The following is a 17,762-nucleotide window of genomic DNA, read 5'->3' on the forward strand; positions in this document are numbered from 1 at the left end:
CTTCCGATGAAATGCTGGTGGACACAGAGTATTTCTAATAGCATAGATTTTGTGAGTATTTTGCAATTTATCCCATTTTCGTAGTATGTTTTTTTTTTTTTTTTACAAATACATATGGACTTTTAAAATCAGGTAACTCTTTTTGAAACTTCCTGTATATAAATTAAATTTCTATCTTCCAGTTTCATAAAGGTAGTACTTTAATTAAGGCTTGAATTAGTTCAATACGGGAAGTGTTTGAATATTTGTCAAACAGTTCATTAAATTTGATCTCGAAAAATTTACAAACTAGGAGATAATAGGCCTTCACATCTACAGGGGATAGACAAAAAAATCTATAATCACTTCATATAGAACATGTAAGTTTGGTCCTCCACTGTACAACACGTGTTGCGGTTGCCGATCGTTTGTTGTTTTCAATGTGTGATGTGGACCTTCCTCTTCCGTCAGCAGTAACCAGTTCACCTGTGAGTGTCATGGTGTGAAAGTGGTGCGGTAAAATGGGCGACCTGACAGAATTCCAAAGAGGCATGATCGTTGGTGCCCGTCTGGTTGGAGCTTCAGTGGCAACAGTGGTGAACATTGTGGGGGTATCAAAAGGCACTGTGTCCAATGTCACGAAGGCATACACAATTCATGGGCAAACCAAGTCTGCAAAGCACAACAGTGGTCGAAAGACAATCCTGTCAGATAGGTACCGGAGGGTATTAAACCGGATTGTAGCAGCTAAAAAGAAGACCACTGCAATGAAAATTACGTCTGAACTTATTCCGGCCTACAGAACCCGGTTTCACTGAAAACAGTGGGACGGGAATTTCATAAAATGAAAATTCATGGCAGGGCCGCTATAGCCAAATCCCTGATCACAACAGCAAATGCGAAAAGGCGTATCCAGTGGTGCAAGGACCATAAGGCGTGGACTCATGAGCAGTGGAAGCACGTAATGTGTTCCGATGAATTGACCTTCACCTGGTTTCCAACAACCGGTCGTGTTTACGTATGGAGAACACTGTCGCAGGCCTATGATACAGACTGTCTGCTCCCAACTGTAAAGCATGGGGTGGTTCTGTTACAGTATGGACAGTGGTATCGTGGTTTTCTGCAGGTCCCATCATAGCCCTGCATGGAATGATGAATGCTAAGGCGTATGAGGCCATTTTGGGGGAACCAGGTTCTACCCATGGCCCAAATATTGTTTCCTGATGATAATGGCATCTACCAAGATGATTTGGCACCCTGTTACGCTGCAAAGACGGTAAAATCATGGTTTGAGGAGCATGACCAGGAGCTATCACACCTCCCCTGGGTCAGACAATCATCAGATCTGAACATCATTGAGCCATTATGGTCTGAGTTAGAAAGGCGTGTTCGGTCTCATTATCCTCCACCAGCATCCCTTAAGGAACTGGAGCATGTTTTGGAGGAACAATGGTACACAATTCCAAACACCACGATTCAGGAGCTGTATACGTCCATTCCACGTCGGATCCAAGCTGTTTTGGACGCAAAAGGAGGCCCCACACCATACTAGGTATGATTTTCACACTTTTGCAAACACTTTAGGTTTTTTTGTCCAACTCCTGTATTTCTCACATTAAAACCCCACTAATTTAATTTTATACAGCAAGGAAAAATAAAATACGCTTTTCGAACATCTTGTCAGTATATTTGTGCGTAACACACATTCCATTCCATGATTTTTTTCTAAAAGAAAATACCAAATGCAAGAATTCTCTTACTTTTTTCTTCAATGCATGTTTTAAGAAACGATCATATACACACAGACATATTCCAGAGATTGGAACTGCATTTAATAGACGATTTTTTTTTGTTTAACCTGTATATAATGAACAAGACACAACATGACCTGGCTGAAAATATATGTAAATAAACTAATGAACTTTACAAACTTTTAGTTACATACGATACTATATATATATATTATGAATATATATTTTTACATATTTTAATCCATTTTATAGTGTACAAGTCTTCATTAACTGGTGTTACTGTACAAGTAATTCCTTTCATATCACCATTATTATTATTATCATTACAAGACACACACACACACACACACACAAACACACACAAAGTACAGAGCTTTCCAGAATTCTGGTTACAAAGTTTGGGAGATGATTCTACTTATGAAGGCGCGCAAAAATCATGTGAAAGTAATAAAAAATCGGCTTCAAGTCTGACATAAGATTCGCGGAATATTATTTGTTTTAGAAGCTATGAAGCACGATTAGTAATAACTTTTAACCCCTTAAGGACATATCCCGAGTTATCTCGTTTTTTTTTAAAAAAAAATGTAATTATTTTTTATCCCGAGTTATCTCGTTACGTTTATAACTTTCTTATTCCTTTGTACTTATCACGAAAGAAGTCGTCTATTAGTATTCGTAGTACTTATTTTGTCCAACGGATGCTTCTAGGGGTATTGTAGAGTGTCTACCGGCTTTATACTGCATCACTAGCGTATCTGTGTTGAATTTTATGTAGTTGTTCTCTTTATCACTCTCTATCGAGAATACTCGGGATAAAAATCACGAAACCAAGTAGAAAATTTGAAACGTTATTTTATTGTGTATTGCACAACAAATTATGTATATCATTTAGCAGTATATATCGTCCCTGCACGAATATTTCACCTATACGTCCCTACACCATCCTTTTATAGCCCTGAGATGACTCAGGATAAAAATCTGCAAGTATTTTAGCTTCTTTTTTTCTTACGCACTGGAAATTATTTATGAAGAGATATTTTTAGTATGTACTCTTCTATATGGATATTTTTTGCTAGAAAATCTGCTGATAATTAAGTCCCTTAGGGGTTAAAGGAATCAGAGTGGATAATTTCTGAGAAATTTAGAAATTCTGGGATACCACGAACAGAACGTCGAATCATTCCCGAGGGAAGTACGGAACATTGAATCATTCGACAGACAAAGATATACCAATACATACTTCTCGCACTACTCTAACAATGTGAACTGAAGCACTGACAGTAATACACTCTCTTCGAATCTATTTTGCACTAAACTAAAAGTACTTCCTTCCCGAATTACACAGAATTGTAGCATGGGAAAATGATGCTTTAGTAAAGATCCCGACGTCCTAATAGTGAATAATTTATGGATGTCACACAGATGCACATAAATATCTTGTAGAGTTTTCTACATTTTTACTCAGATATTCTTCAGTGTCGAACATATTACCTCTACGGTGCTCAGATCACACAATTTAAGCAAAGGATATGTTGTGAATATATTTTAATTCAACAAATGTCTGTGCATGTACCAGCTGATAGTTGCAGCAAAGCAATCGAAATATAGTTCTAAAAAGTAACTGTGAGCGTATCTCGATAAGCAATTTACAGGGTGTGTCCAAAAAAAGCAGAAAAGGGTGGAGTGTGGTCTCCACGGACAAGAACGTTGGTGGGAGACAGTTCAACTGCTTCTGAGCCTTCGCAGGGTGTCTGGGGTAAGCAGTTGATTTCTCTTGTCAGGAATCAAGGTGTCTGATGATCTGTAGACAAGGAAAGTGTGCTCCAAATTGGATCTAAAGGTTTTGTCCGCACAACAGAAGGAAATCCATTTATTGACTTGTTACGAAGTGTTGGAACATATGAAGCTTGAACCTGACTTTTGGATAATGTGATAACCAGTGATGAGTTTCTGGCGAAACACAACGTAGCAACTCTGACTTAACCTCTGTACTGTCCAGACCTGGCTCCTCCTGACTTCTTACTCTTCTTTCGGATGAAACGGAGCCTGAAAGACAACATTATGGGATGGTGGCAAGAGTTCAAAGCAGCTCCAACACAGCACCTGAAAGACATTTGGCTGAAGACTTTCAGGGAGCATACCGAGCGCGGCAACGCTGAACTGACGCAAAAGGATTTTAGTTTGAAGAGTATTTTCTGAATGTAGTACCGATACTTTTTGGACATACTCTGTTGAAGTATGTGAGGAATGTGAGCTTCAACTTATTTCGACTTATTTTTACATTAAGCCATATTTTTAGTTTCCTGTTATGAGCACAACCACTTCTCAAACATTGTAAGAAGAAATTCTGAAATGCTGCATTTATAGATAGATAAGATTATATATGTATATAAATATAATAACAATAATTTCTGATTTTCAATACGTGCACAACGCTCTCGCTTTTCTTTTTTAAAAAATAATACTCACATTAAAATCTGTGGGCGAGGAAAAAAAAAGTATCACATCATCCAAACACCTGTGTAAAAGTCATATATACAATATGTGTGTATATACGTTAACAGTTTTCATCACATGTGTTAAATATCACCACACAAGTAAAGGTAGATTATACAAACCGTAATACATATATTACGGACTATTTTTTTTTTTTTTTTAAACAACGAATCTCGTCTTCGAAGTTCCAAGGCACTCTCCATGCATGACAAATGAACAAATGCATTATTATAATTGATATTTTCTGCACCGTTATAAAGACACCACTTAAATACAATTTGGCCGCTGAGGTAAGCATAAATTGTAATATGCTGATTTGTCCCAGAAATTGACATCTTTCCATCCGCACCAACCTTTGCTTTGAATCACATTGATATCATCCTTTCCAGTGTAGTGGGGGTCAAGAATAAGGAATTTCAACTGTCCAGTGACCTTATTGAAATCCACACCAATAATTGTATGTGCCAGCACACCTCCACCTGGAATAATACATTTCAAACTGAATTTGCAGATCAAAAACTTTTTGTGGGCACACTAAAACACTACAGACAGGAAAACGCTTTTCTTTAAATTATTATGTACTCTACCAGTGTTTTTCACGAAACAGAACCTTCCAGTAACACCTTCTATTGTATTAAGAAAAAAAAATGAAATGTACACTGAGATTGTTGATTATTAAAAAATTGAAGTTCAACGACCCTTCCCAGCACTGAAGCTATAAGACGGGATATGCTGTTTAAAAGTGGAATCCGAACTACTGTTCGTGGTAAATACATCCAGTAAATATGGCTACATGTAAAAGATTTCAAATGAAATTAATGAATTACTGGCCACTTAAAGACAAAAACTGACGATTTTTTAAAAATAAGAACCAGGAATAAGACCAGCCCTAAGCAATGTGTCGCTCTATACAATGGCACCATTTGCTTCCCCGACCCCTCTGCAGAAAGAACAAATCTTAAGGTTGGTTTAAAGGGACAAGTTTTGCCGATAGATGGCACTACAGTCTTCGTATCTCTCCCATGTATTTTTTATCTTTCACGAAAATGCACGATTTCTTTTACAAATTTCAACCTACAGACTTCAAATTTTTAGACAAGGAACTTCATAACCTATCGAAGGCAATAATCCGTGCCGATTTTTTATTTAGAATTTTCTTCATTGTTGAAATGGCTTGACTGTTGAAATGGATATCCAAATCTTTAACAATGAAGCTCTTTCAACAATGAAGAAAATTCTAAATAAAAAATCGGCACGGATTGTTCTCTTTTAATAGGTTATGAAATTCCTTCTCTAAAACTTTGGAGTCTCTAGGTTGAAATTTATAAAAGAAATTGTAAATTTTCGTAAAAGGTAAAAAATACATGGAAGAGATAGGAAGACTGTAGTGACATCTATCGGCAAAACTTGTCCCTTTACACTAACCTTAAAAGCCGCGATTTTACAAAGGCCTAAACATTACAAATGCAACCTCGGTATGTCTGTCTTTTTTTTTTTTTAAATAATAATCTATTACATTAATGAAAAATATAACATACCGGTAGAGGAAAGATGGTAATTCTTTTTACAGAATTCAATATCGAGCTTCAATCTCAATATATCAGTCTGCAATTCCAGTGCAACTAGCACTTTTATCTTAATTGCTTGATTTTCCGTCTACATCTGTTAGAAAATTAGCGAGCGAAGTAGCTCAAGTGGTACAGCGTTGGCTTCGCATTTGGGAGGTCGTGGGTTTGATTCCCGCTGTCAGTCATCCTGACCGGAGTTTTCCAGGGTTTCCCTCAGTCTTACCAGGCAAATGCCGGGATGGTACAGTCCGCAGCAAAAAAACCTGCAACGAGCATTTAAGTTTATTGTGAAACGACGAAGTCTTTTGCTCCAAAATAAAGTGTGCAGGGGAGAACGCCGAGGTTTCTTGTGGCGTGATTCGTGACACTTAAACGTTATTTTGATTCCCTGCGCTGTTCGGCGTAGTTTCACAATAAATAACATGCTCATGTTGCAGTTTTTTTTTGCTGCGGACTGTACCTACTTAAATAGACCCCTGGCCGATACCTTCCCAAATCCTTTCCATTGTTATTGTTGTTTTGTTGTTGTTGTTAGATATAGAGTATAAAATGGCCTCTGAGTTGTATCTCGTCATTCTTAAATAAATAGATAAAAAAAAAAAAAAAAAAAAAAAAAAAAACTGTTTCCACCTTCAGTGATAAGGAACTTGCTTATGAGTTTTGATATTAAAACTGTGATAACTAACTAAATCGAACAGGTGTTCGTAGGATTTAATTTCATTTCAGTTTTCGAAAACTATGAATTGACAATAAAGTCAGTCATTTTGGACATATATTCATTCCCTCTCCCCTCCAACCTTCCATGACGATGGGGACTAAAGGTTGACTTATACGACGTTAGGAGTGATACTATTCATCTTAACCACCCTGAAAACATGATTATTTTCACATGTAGATACCCTCTTGCCATCCCTTAGGGAGCCTTACCCCCACAGTATTTTTTCCAGATTCTATATCATATGTTTATACCAATTTGTTTTTAGAAATGAGGTTACATATCGAGTGTCATCTTCCTAACATGAAAAATACGTGCGGTATATATTTTTTTTTTTTTTAACATAAATTTCAAACCACGTTTCAATCCTTGAAGCATCCTCTTCCTTCTGTAGGATAAGACTATCACGAATTCCAATATAAAACCCTTCCCTACCCAACGTATTGTCGTGATCTCTTAAGACATTTCGAGTTCTTCGAAGAAAAAAAAAATCTGAATACCGGTCGCCGCAATATGCGGTTGACTCCTCCTCCGCATTGCATACCCTAGATTTCATCATAGAATCCAACTGTTTGCTGAGTAATGACGAAAATATGTGGCTACAGTCGGAGTCTAGTTTGACAAATCAGGGACTGTAGTTTTCAATTTTTGGCCTTTGACGGAATAGTGGCCGGTTTGAAAACCGGTTTTAGTTTTAAATATGGTTCAGTTTTCTACCAAAGGAGTTTCGGTTTTACAACCGAAATGTCCGTTTTTCTATAAAACTGGTTTCCACTGGTGTTGCACATCCCATAGGAAAGAGTCGTCAGTTACATTTCAACGGGAGTACCCAAATATTTTACAACGTAGTATCTTATAAATATTAAATAATTAATATTTATTAATGGCCAGGTTTTCAGTGTAATAAGGTTTGCTGATGATATAGTACTGATAGCGAAGAAGGAAGAGGACTTGCAGGAAGCACTTTCAAACTTGAACGACCAACTGGAAGAAACATGCAAAATGATGATAAATATGAAGAAAACCAAAGTGATAAGGTGCACAATAGCAGCATAGGTAGGGGCAAACGTATGGCTAGATGGAGAGAAAATCGAAGACGTTAAGACGTTCCCCCATTTAGGAAGTCTAATATCCTCGGACGGAAGAAGTGAAAAAGACGTAAGTTCCAGAATAGCACAGGCTAAACAAGCATTCAATACGAAAAAGAGGACTGCTAATATAAAGAAATTGTATAGTTGGACGTTCGAAAACGATTTATTAAGACACTGGTATGGAGCGTGGCGCTTTACGGATCAGACACATGGACAATGAGAAAAGCTGAAATATCCAAGCTGGAAGCATTTGAAATGTGGTTGGCGCAGAATATTGCGCATATCATGGACTGAAAGGAAAAGGAATGAAGACGTACTAAAGGAAGCTAATGAAGGACGACAGATCACGAAGATAATAGGAAAAAGAAAAAAAACAGCATGCTTGGACATCTTATTCGGCACTCCGATTGGATCACCGTGCTGACAGAGGGAAAGGCAGAAGGAAAACAAGGAAGAGGAAGACCAAGGATAGAAGATGCAGTGACGAAGAAGAGACCTTATCGAGAAGATGAGCCTTATTACTTTGGGGAATAAATGCAACAAATAAAATCCATATACAATAATGTATATTAAACTAGTAGTGAGGAAAACTTACCTATCATGATAGGTGTTCCCTGCGTATAGAAATGCACTTCCAGCTCCCGGCCCAGGTTCCCCACTTCTTCCCCAGAGTTCACGGATATTATTTTCGAGCTGATGTTCAACATATTCTCGAGGCAGAAACTCACTTCTGTTGATCCAATCCATTTCTTGGACCCCACAAACGACGCCGGCTTATCTCCTATTGTAAACAAGCATTCCTGAATTTCATGATGAGTAGGGACTTTGTGGTTTGTATAGCCTTGCCACCTGTGAATTAAAAAGAATATGAAACGATATATCAAAGATAAAGCTTGACAAATTTTCTTAAGATTACAGGGTGTGTACTGGAGTTGATTTGAATGTTTCTAGTATTTCCAATGTCTTGCTAGAAAAATTTCCAGTGTACTACGATGAACTGTGAAAAAAAGGTGAGTGCCACATACGACTATATGCTGGGATATTTAACCCTTTTAAATTATATCGTAAATTATTTTTACGATTAAAAAAGTACTAAGAAAGCTTTTCACTTCTTTTTTTTTCAGTCTTTTAACCCTTTTAAATTATATCGTAAATTATTTTTACGATTAAAAAAGTACTAAAAAAGCTTTTCACTTCTTTTTTTCTAAGTCTTTTTTAACCCTTTTAAATTATATCGTAAATTATTTTTACGATTAAAGAAGTACTAAAAAAGTTTTCTTTTTTTTTTTTCAAGTAGAACACGTTACGTATGGTCGAGATATAAGGGATGATTACGTCATATCTCAAAAAAAAGGCCTGTTTACTTTTGCACCTAGAAGATTGAAATTTTGCACATACATTCAGTGCACCCCTTAGTATTTTTCAGATTTGTTTCAGATCTATGCGTTAACACAGGGGGGGGGGGGTCCAGAGGGGCAAAAAGATAAAAAAAGGATATTTTAAAATAAAAAATCCTTTTTTCCCGCCTCAGACACACGGAGACATGTGAATGGTACCCTTTGAAAAGCTGTTCTATTCTGAAGAGAATGAGGTACGAACCATGATACTAGGATAAATAGGGATGTCTCAGGAAATTTTTATATTAAATCCGGGTCTTTTGGGGTCATCTGGGGCATTGTGGGGATTTTCTTAGATCATTGGTAATTTTTTCTACCCTTACTATTCAAGATAGAAGCTTGAAATTTTGTACACAAATTTAGTACACCCTTTAGTATATTTCAGATGATTTTGAGATGTGTGTTAACACAGGAAGGGGGGAATCCAGAAGGGCTAAAAATTATTATTATTATTTATTTTTAAAGAAAAATCCCAATTTCTCTCAAAACTTCAGGCCTCAGAGCCATGATGAGTAAATTATGAATGGTACTGTTTGAAAGGCTGTTCTATTTTGAAGAGAATGAGGTATGAACCATGATCCTACTATACATAGGGATGGTGATGTAGCTGCTTGACTTAAATTGTATAATTTACAAAAAAAAAAAAAAAAAAAAAAAAAAAAAAAAAAAAAAAAAAAAAAAAAAAAAAAAAAAAAAAAAAAAGTTAAGAGCTCGTAAAATACTGAAAAGCAATTCCGTTCAATATTCTAACAGAGAGAATGAACAGAAACTAGAAGGTTAAAAACGAAGAAAGAACGAAAGAAAAAAGTGTTTTATGAACGTTATTTGTCCCAGAATGCCTGTCATAATCCACACTTCTTTTGTGTTTGCCTCCACTCAATCTCTGACAGCCAAACCTTTCCTCACCTGGTTCATCGTATTACATATATTTAGTCTTTTTTTTTTTTTTCACATTCGTATTACATTTGATGCAGAAAACACTTACTCAGACGACCAGCTAATTACAAATATCAAAGAGTAACGTTTTAACGTTCATTCCTACACATTGAAATGTGCTACAGAATCAAACAGGATTGATTGATTCCAAAATTATTTAAGGCCTTGTATTATAAACACTACCATTTTCTTTCTCGAACCAGACAATTTTTCAGTGGCTGGCCGGTTAGACTTACACCCAGATGATGGGGCTGTCATCTTGAAGGGTCTCAAAGAAACTTTACATTTCTCCTGTATGATACAATAATTTCTAATACCTTATCAGTATTTACAGTATCGATACAAATTTCCAGTATTTTAAGTATCAGCAGCCACCCTATATTAACAGCCATTGATTTTTTGTGTGTTCTGGGAATCTAAATCGGATGACTATTTTCCTGTTAAGATTTCAGCAACTAATTCTTTTGGCTTCAACTGCCATATATTAAATGAAGAGCTTCGGCTTACAAGGAGTATTACATATTAAAATGAATCCTTTTCCAAAGAAAGTACTGAAGGCTTTTTTTACCGTTAGTTTTTTACACACACTAGCTCAAGATTTAGTGATACCAATTACAAAGAGCCTACAAAAAAAGCACCAAGTTCAATCTTTCTGAAGGGTGATCCAAACATTTGAGGCCGTCAATGTCAAATTTCTACAAAACAGATGAAAGCTGTAAACAGGTAGATATAAAATAATTGGTAACTGAGTGCATGGAACAAATTATATACAGGGTGGCCCAAATTTAGGTATACAGTACCATACTGATCAGCTCATTGCATTTCATATAATTTCTTATTGTTATCCATCAGGTAGACTTAGTTTCTTTATTATTTGTTCTTATTGTGTTTTTACTTACATCTTAAGCTCGGAAGAGCCGAAGCAAATAAACCCATAAACTAGAATGTTATACTTGATCAATGCAGGAAGGTATACCTACTTTTGGGCCACCCTGTAAAACTAATTAACTTGTATAGCGTTTTTCTTACATGAATTTTTAGCCGATATTTTCAGTACGTCCCATGGATACTCTTAAGGTTAAGAATATTTTCTATGATGTTATTCACATGTTTATGTTGTAACAAACAGTGGTGTGGAAGTACATACAAACTCTTAATATTATAGTAGTTAGTGTACTAACCCTAAATGCCACCTATATATATTTTTATCAACATGTAGTCCTGTAGTCTTCTGCGTTCCATATGTCTTACAACACTACGTAAGCTTACATCCTGTATCGCTAAAAATTAATTAAGAAGGAACATTATACAGGATAGTTTTTATAAATATAAAACAGATGACTGTTATTTTAATGACTAATTTCGTGTGTTAAATTTATAATCTACATACTTGTTACAAGAAAAGAGGTATTTGTCAGAAAAACAGGAAATATGAAACAATAGTTGCAATACAATATGCACACGATCATGTTCGTTGTAAATGGAGATAATAAAATGTTACGCATGTTACAGGAACAAAATGTGCAATGAAAATTTGGTTTATGAATTGTAAATGCTGCATTAAGTATATGTCATGATGTGAAGGCTTGACATTATTATTATTATTATTATTAAGGAATGAGTCTAGCTGAGCCCTCCTAATTTATGTCAGAGGCAGCATCAGTGTTGTTCCATATTTAGAGGAGTTGAATTTCCAAATATCTTGCTACTTTTCATTATCAACAACGAGAAAGAAGGTTACTATTGACACGGTGATTCCAACGCTAGTAGCAAGACGAAACTAATTCGATTATACGAAAAGAAAAGAAAGAAAAAAAAAGTCCTAATCATGGATACGCTTCATACTTTTTCACTGACTTAATTCTGTTTTGTTACTATTACGCCTAAATATTTAGATTAATTCACGGTCTCTATTTATAATATTACTTGTTACAACGTCATTCCGTAAGTACAAGTCAACTTATCATAATTTACTTCGTCTTGTTTCATTCAGACCAATATGGACATAACACATTCAACGAGTCATCATCTTATATATTGTAATTGTTCACACTGCAAACCCCACATAATGCAAGAGTAACACAGTCCGTTCAATGAGATCAGGGACTACCTCGAAATAAACTTAACGATGCCAGGAAAAATTATTACCAGTTAAGTGTTTACATACGTTCCTTTCTTCGGCATATACTCGTGGGACCGGTTGTAGCTCCCTAAAAACGCTCCCTCTTGAGGGTAGATTTGAGCTTACAGAAGAACATGAAGTCCGCTAGGGTCAAATCTGGTAAACATGAGATGTGTTCAAGGACTGTTAACCTTCTTTTGGCCCAAAACTGACTCACAAGAAAATGCATCGGCCCGCACCAGTTTCCTCGTGCGTCAGATTCTTGCTAAAAGAAGGGCTCGGTCCTTGAACATCCCCATAATTCGCCTGATTTGGCCCCACTGAACTTCATGCTCTCCACTAAGCTCAAATTTGGTCTTGAGGAGGAACCTTGTGAGGATTTTGCATCGATTTAAAGAAAAAAATGCTGAACGGCATTCCATCACACGACTTTTCTAGGGAGTTCCAGAGCCTCTGCGGCCGGTCCCTAGGACGGAGGTGCCGAATACCATTCTATTAGACAATTTTCTTACGGCGTTTCAGAGCTTCTACGGCCGGTACTATGAGGTATAGCGAGGAAAAGGATGTATATCAAAAATTAACGTAGATATTTTTTCTGGCATCGTTACGTATATTACTTCGAGGTAGTTCCAGAACTTATTGAACGGACTGGGTATGCTCTCTATCAATAAATAAATAAATAAATAAATAAATAAGTAAAATACAGTACAATACTGGAATGATAAGCACTTGTGTGCTTTCCAGGAAACAAACATACCTAAACCATGAAACAATAGTCTGAAGTGATCGATACGCACAACCCCAGCCATCGTCATCGAAGTTATCCTGCATGTAGTGGTAGTACGTATATATTCCATATACAAGGGTTACATTTCCATCTTTCACTGCAAAGGAAAGGGAACAGTTTAATTTAGCAGTGATATTACAATCTACGACAACTGGTTAGGTTGGTCTCTAAATGACCAAAAGAGGCGTCGTATTTTTTAAATGAATAGAACTTAATCAGTATAAGGAATGCGATTTAAGTTAGGGTTACTGGCAAAAAGCATGCATAAAACGAAAACCACTCGTTCGATTTCAATGAAAGTTTCACCCTTTGCTTGTCATAGTATCTCACGAGGTATGCTAAGTGTGAGCGCGGAAACATAAACGGGAAGTGAATGACAGCCGAACAGGGCAAGGCTGTTCGCGAGAGGCTTATCCAATTCTACGAGAACCAGTGCACATGTGATTTTACGGCTGCTTTACACCATTTTAAGTGTGAATATCCTTATAGTACAGTGCATAGAATGTACTATAAGCGTTCGCACCTGTTTCTAAGTATGTATCGTACATTGGTAAACATCAAGTTAATCCTTGCAAGTTCGTGAAACCTAAAGACAGGTATACGAAAAGGTTTTTGGACTGGCAAGCGATCGCGGCAAACGGTAAAGTTTCGTCTGCTCTTGTTCGAAGTGGGACAATCAACGGTGACCGCTATTTAGAGTGTATTGAAAAGGTTTTGATTCCATGGATACAAAAAGAATTTACCGGACATGACATGTGTTTTGGCTCGATATCGCATTATGCGAAAAAAGTGCGAGACGCGCTTACTGATGCTGGTATCGGGTTTGTCGGTAAAAACGAGAACGCGCCAGAACTTCCTCAGGCTAAAAACATTGAGCATTTTTGGGCTCTAGTTAAACACGAAATGGCCAAAAAGCTTACTTTCATCAAGGATGTGAACGATATGCAAAACAAAGTGGTTGGAAATATCAAAAGAAATGGCAAAAAGTAATGGACAAGTGCTTTTCCGGAAGTTCCTGTTCAAGCTTCGAGAAATCGGCTGCAAGGGTGTCTACAGCGTCAGATAGTAAACTACTTCTTTTTTCAGATATCATTTGTTTATTATATTAAAATGTGTTGTGATTTCTGAAGAAATAAAAAAGTTATTACAAAAATTCAAAGTTCCCTTAACTTAAATCGCACTCCTTATAACATTCATCGATTAAGCGAATAAAACTACAAAAAACATCAAAATCAAGCCTCACTTGCCTATCACACTTGTAGGAAGTGTTCCTATACAGGAATAGGAAATATAAAGCGTTTTATCAGCGTATTTAAGCATTATGTTGATTGATTCATGGATTGAGGTTTAATGGGGGCGTCAGCATCGAGGCTATTTGTCCCTGTTATGATCAGAACGAGAATAGGGTAACAGTAATAGATTGATTGAGGTTTAGTGGGGACGTCATCAGTAAAGCTATTTGTCCCCGTCACGATCAGAACGAGAATAGATAACAGCAATAGACTGATTTATTGAGGTTTAACGGGGACGTCAGCATCGAGGCTATTTGTCCCGTCATGATCATAACGAGAATAGATAAAGTAATAGGCTGATTGATTGAGGTTTAGTGGGGACGTCAGCAGTGAGGCTATTTGTCCCCGTCACGATCATAACGAGAATAGATAACACCAATAGGCTGATTGATTGAGATTTAAGGGGGACGTCAGCAGTGAGGCTATTTGTCGCTGTCAAGATCATAATGAGAATAGATAACAGTAATATACTGATTGATTGAGGTTTAGTGGGGATGTCAGCAGCGAGGGTATTTGTCCCCGTCACGATCAACACGACTGCATAATAGAGAGCGATTGACTGATTGAGGTTTAATGGGGACGTCAGCATCGAGGGTACTTATCCCTGTCACGATCAATACGACCGCTCATATACGGACTGCCGTAAATAAAAGTTAAAAACGAACATATCAAAATATAAGAGACAAAAACTTACTGCAAAATAGAAAAAGTTCAGAGATAAAATAATAAATATATGAGACTAACAAATATGAAACAATAACAATAAATAGTAAAGATACAATAATAACAATAAATAGTGAAAAAATACAATAAAAAGTGAGAAAGAAGATAAAAGTGCAGCAACAATAAATACAACAGCGAAGAACTAAAAGAGCTTAGAAAACGTGAGAAATGTTATAAGCGTGCATAAAAGCACCATTGCCCAATGTATGGCCAAGTATAAGCGGCAGTCCGTGACTTTCTGAGATCTGGGTATTCAGGATATTCGACAATAATATGCTGAATACTCAGTGGGACAATACATTCCTCACAATACCAACAGTTGAAATTACGGTGCAAAATGACTATGCGTCAGATGAGAATGTCTGATCTGCAAACGCGTCAGGAGCACTGCATCTCGTCGACTAGAACGAGAGGATGTCTGTTACATGGTAGCATTATGCTGAAACACGGAAGTAATGTATCCTGGGAAAACAATTAATTTGTTGTTCCCGAGAAAAGTTGGAAAAAAAATGAACAACAGACACTGCTAGAGAACGTACGTAGTTACACTATCTTCACTTACCAGGATACTAGTGTAATAGCTAAGTTCGTTCAATTTTAAAACTATAATACCAAAGCATTTGGGTTTTCGTTGCTTGTGTCTGTAGGAGTTTTCTTGAACTGTTTTGACCACTTATTCTGTAGCCTTGTTTATCATGTTGTCTTTGAACAATGAACAAGGCCACAGAATAAAGGGTCGAAAAAGTTCACGAAAATTCTTACAAACACAAGCAACGAATTAAGTGTTTCACATATCTCTCTCTAATAATCTGATTAAAAAAGTGCCATTTTCTGTCTATAAGTAAATATACAAAGCAATGTAAATAAGCAGGGTCCAATATAACCGGCTCCAATGAGAGTAAATTCACTTTTATTGTATCAATTCCTTTGGATATTCAATAATATCTTTACTGTTTCTTCGTTCAGGAGAGCTAAGCTCATCACATCAAATTAAGTACAGTCCAGCTCGAAAGTTTTCAAACACTTCGGATTTGAGTGAGCATTTACTGCGGACCTTTTATTTTAGCACGAGTACTCTGTCACTGCGTGACAGAGGTGCTCCTACCTCAGTGGCGTATTTAGGTGAGGGGCTGAATCGGTCTCAAGCTCCCTCATCCGGAAATAAATTTGTTAATTTTTCGCATTCCACGTACAACAATAATCCTTTTTGCCATTTCTAAGAATTTCATTGACTTTCCATTTTCTTATGCTCTTTGTTCAGAAATAATACTTTATTTGTCAAACTTCATTCCATGTAAGAACTGTGTTCTATTTTTCTTTCTTTCGTCTATTCTACTCTTCTGTTTCTGTTTCTTAGTTGTTACTTTCTTTCGTTTCCCCGATCATACTTTTGACCGTTGTTAGTTGTGATTCAAGTCGGCCGTCGTCAGTAACACCAAAACTAAGAGAAGCTCATAAGCGAAACTGGTGTTCCACACCAACTAAACACTGCAATCAGTACATTTCAGCTTCAACTTGTCTCAACATTTTCTTGCAGGTAAAAACGTACACAGATAGAACTGAATATTTCTATTTTTTCTAAAATGAAATCAGTTAAGTTGAAATTGAGATTACAAATATTCAACGTATGTTTATAGGAATGTCATTTCAGATTTCCTTGGGGGAGGGGGGTAAGATCCTCCACCGACATGCGAATTGCACATTTTTTCCTTGTAAATTAGTAGACAATCGATTAAAATATATTTAATTCTCAAAATCAGATGGGCAATTACCCCTGCTTCCCCATGTTGTACATAGCACCCTCCCCCCTCCTAATGCATAGCATTAAGCTACGGTTGAATCGGGATCTGCGAGACAATGCGGACGATATATCTAATTATAATTCTGATAATGGGTAAGCAAAAATTTGCATAGTATAAAACAAAAATATGGGATATGAGGTAACGCACTAGTTTCGTTTAAAAGATATGCATATACAAGGTGAAAGTAGCGACATAAATTCATAAAGGAAAAGAGGTTTTACATGTTTCGTAGTTATTTGTACCTTGTCGATATGTTAACGAAAGTACCATATTAAAAAATTGTTTACGACAGCCCATACAAGGTCTTCTGTGATAAACTGTCACTCAGTGTGGGCGTAATGTTGGTTGTTGGTATTCCAACAAGCAAAAAATCAGGCATACGAAATCATCGTGAACACCGTTCAAAGTAAGGTATGAGGGAGAATCAGAAACAAAGGTTACATACAAGGCCGATATTTATGGAGTTTCGTCTGTTATAGAGAAATGAGGAGTGGGTGGTAATTTTGGTAGGTAAAGGAAACTTGAAGAAAATCTCCCCTATGCTCTCCATCACCCAATAACCTATACTACGAGAGAGGACCAGAAAGGTTACATACAAGGCCGATATTTCTGGTCGTTCGTCAGTTATAGAGAATGAGGAGTGTGCGGTAATTTTACTACATGGAACTGGCAACTGTGCAGAGTTTCAGTCACCCCACCCCCTACGGCACAAGTTGTTGATAAACACAAATGGCGACTTGTTGGAAAACTGGTCTCGCGAAGAAATCTGCTCAGAAGAAGTTTAATGTCAGTGTGTCATCTTCCTTCACGGTAACGCGCGCCCGCATACAACCCAGAAGAAGACCACCACGTTATTGAAGTAGTTCTACTGGGACATCATCGACCACCCTCCCTACAGCCCGCACCTCTCCCTCTAAGTGAATTTCATCTGTTTCCGCACTTTAAGGAGCACCTAGAAGGCCGTCATTTCGCTTCAGACAAGGTGAAACACTTCGTGACAACGTGGCTGAGCACGCAAGTTTTTTTTTTTTTTAAATACCAGGAGGGAATCTTTAAACTCATTCCACAATGCGACATTTGCTTCAAACGATATGGAGACTATG

The 17,762-nt window shown here is 36.9% G+C and overlaps 1 protein-coding gene across 4 annotated transcripts in view; it reads right to left on the reverse strand.

The window, feature by feature from the left end:
• Positions 1–3,921: 3,921 nt before the first annotated feature.
• Ufsp2 (UFM1 specific peptidase 2) overlaps positions 3,922–17,762 on the reverse strand; it is a 51,858-nt gene continuing 38,017 nt past the window's right edge. For all 4 annotated transcript variants that reach the window (XM_081737785.1, XM_081737786.1, XM_081737787.1 and 1 more), the window contains exons 7-9: positions 12,813–12,939; positions 8,196–8,449; positions 3,922–4,705 (exon numbers count right to left, since the gene is read on the reverse strand). In XM_081737785.1, the coding sequence (XP_081593911.1) occupies positions 4,494–4,705; positions 8,196–8,449; positions 12,813–12,939 (593 nt within the window). In that variant the 3' untranslated portion in view covers positions 3,922–4,493. The remainder of the gene's footprint in view (positions 4,706–8,195; positions 8,450–12,812; positions 12,940–17,762) is intronic.

Source organism: Thermobia domestica, chromosome 14, assembly GCF_964235325.1.
Source record: "Thermobia domestica chromosome 14, izTheDome1.hap1.1, whole genome shotgun sequence".
Lineage (NCBI taxonomy): Eukaryota > Metazoa > Arthropoda > Insecta > Zygentoma > Lepismatidae > Thermobia > Thermobia domestica.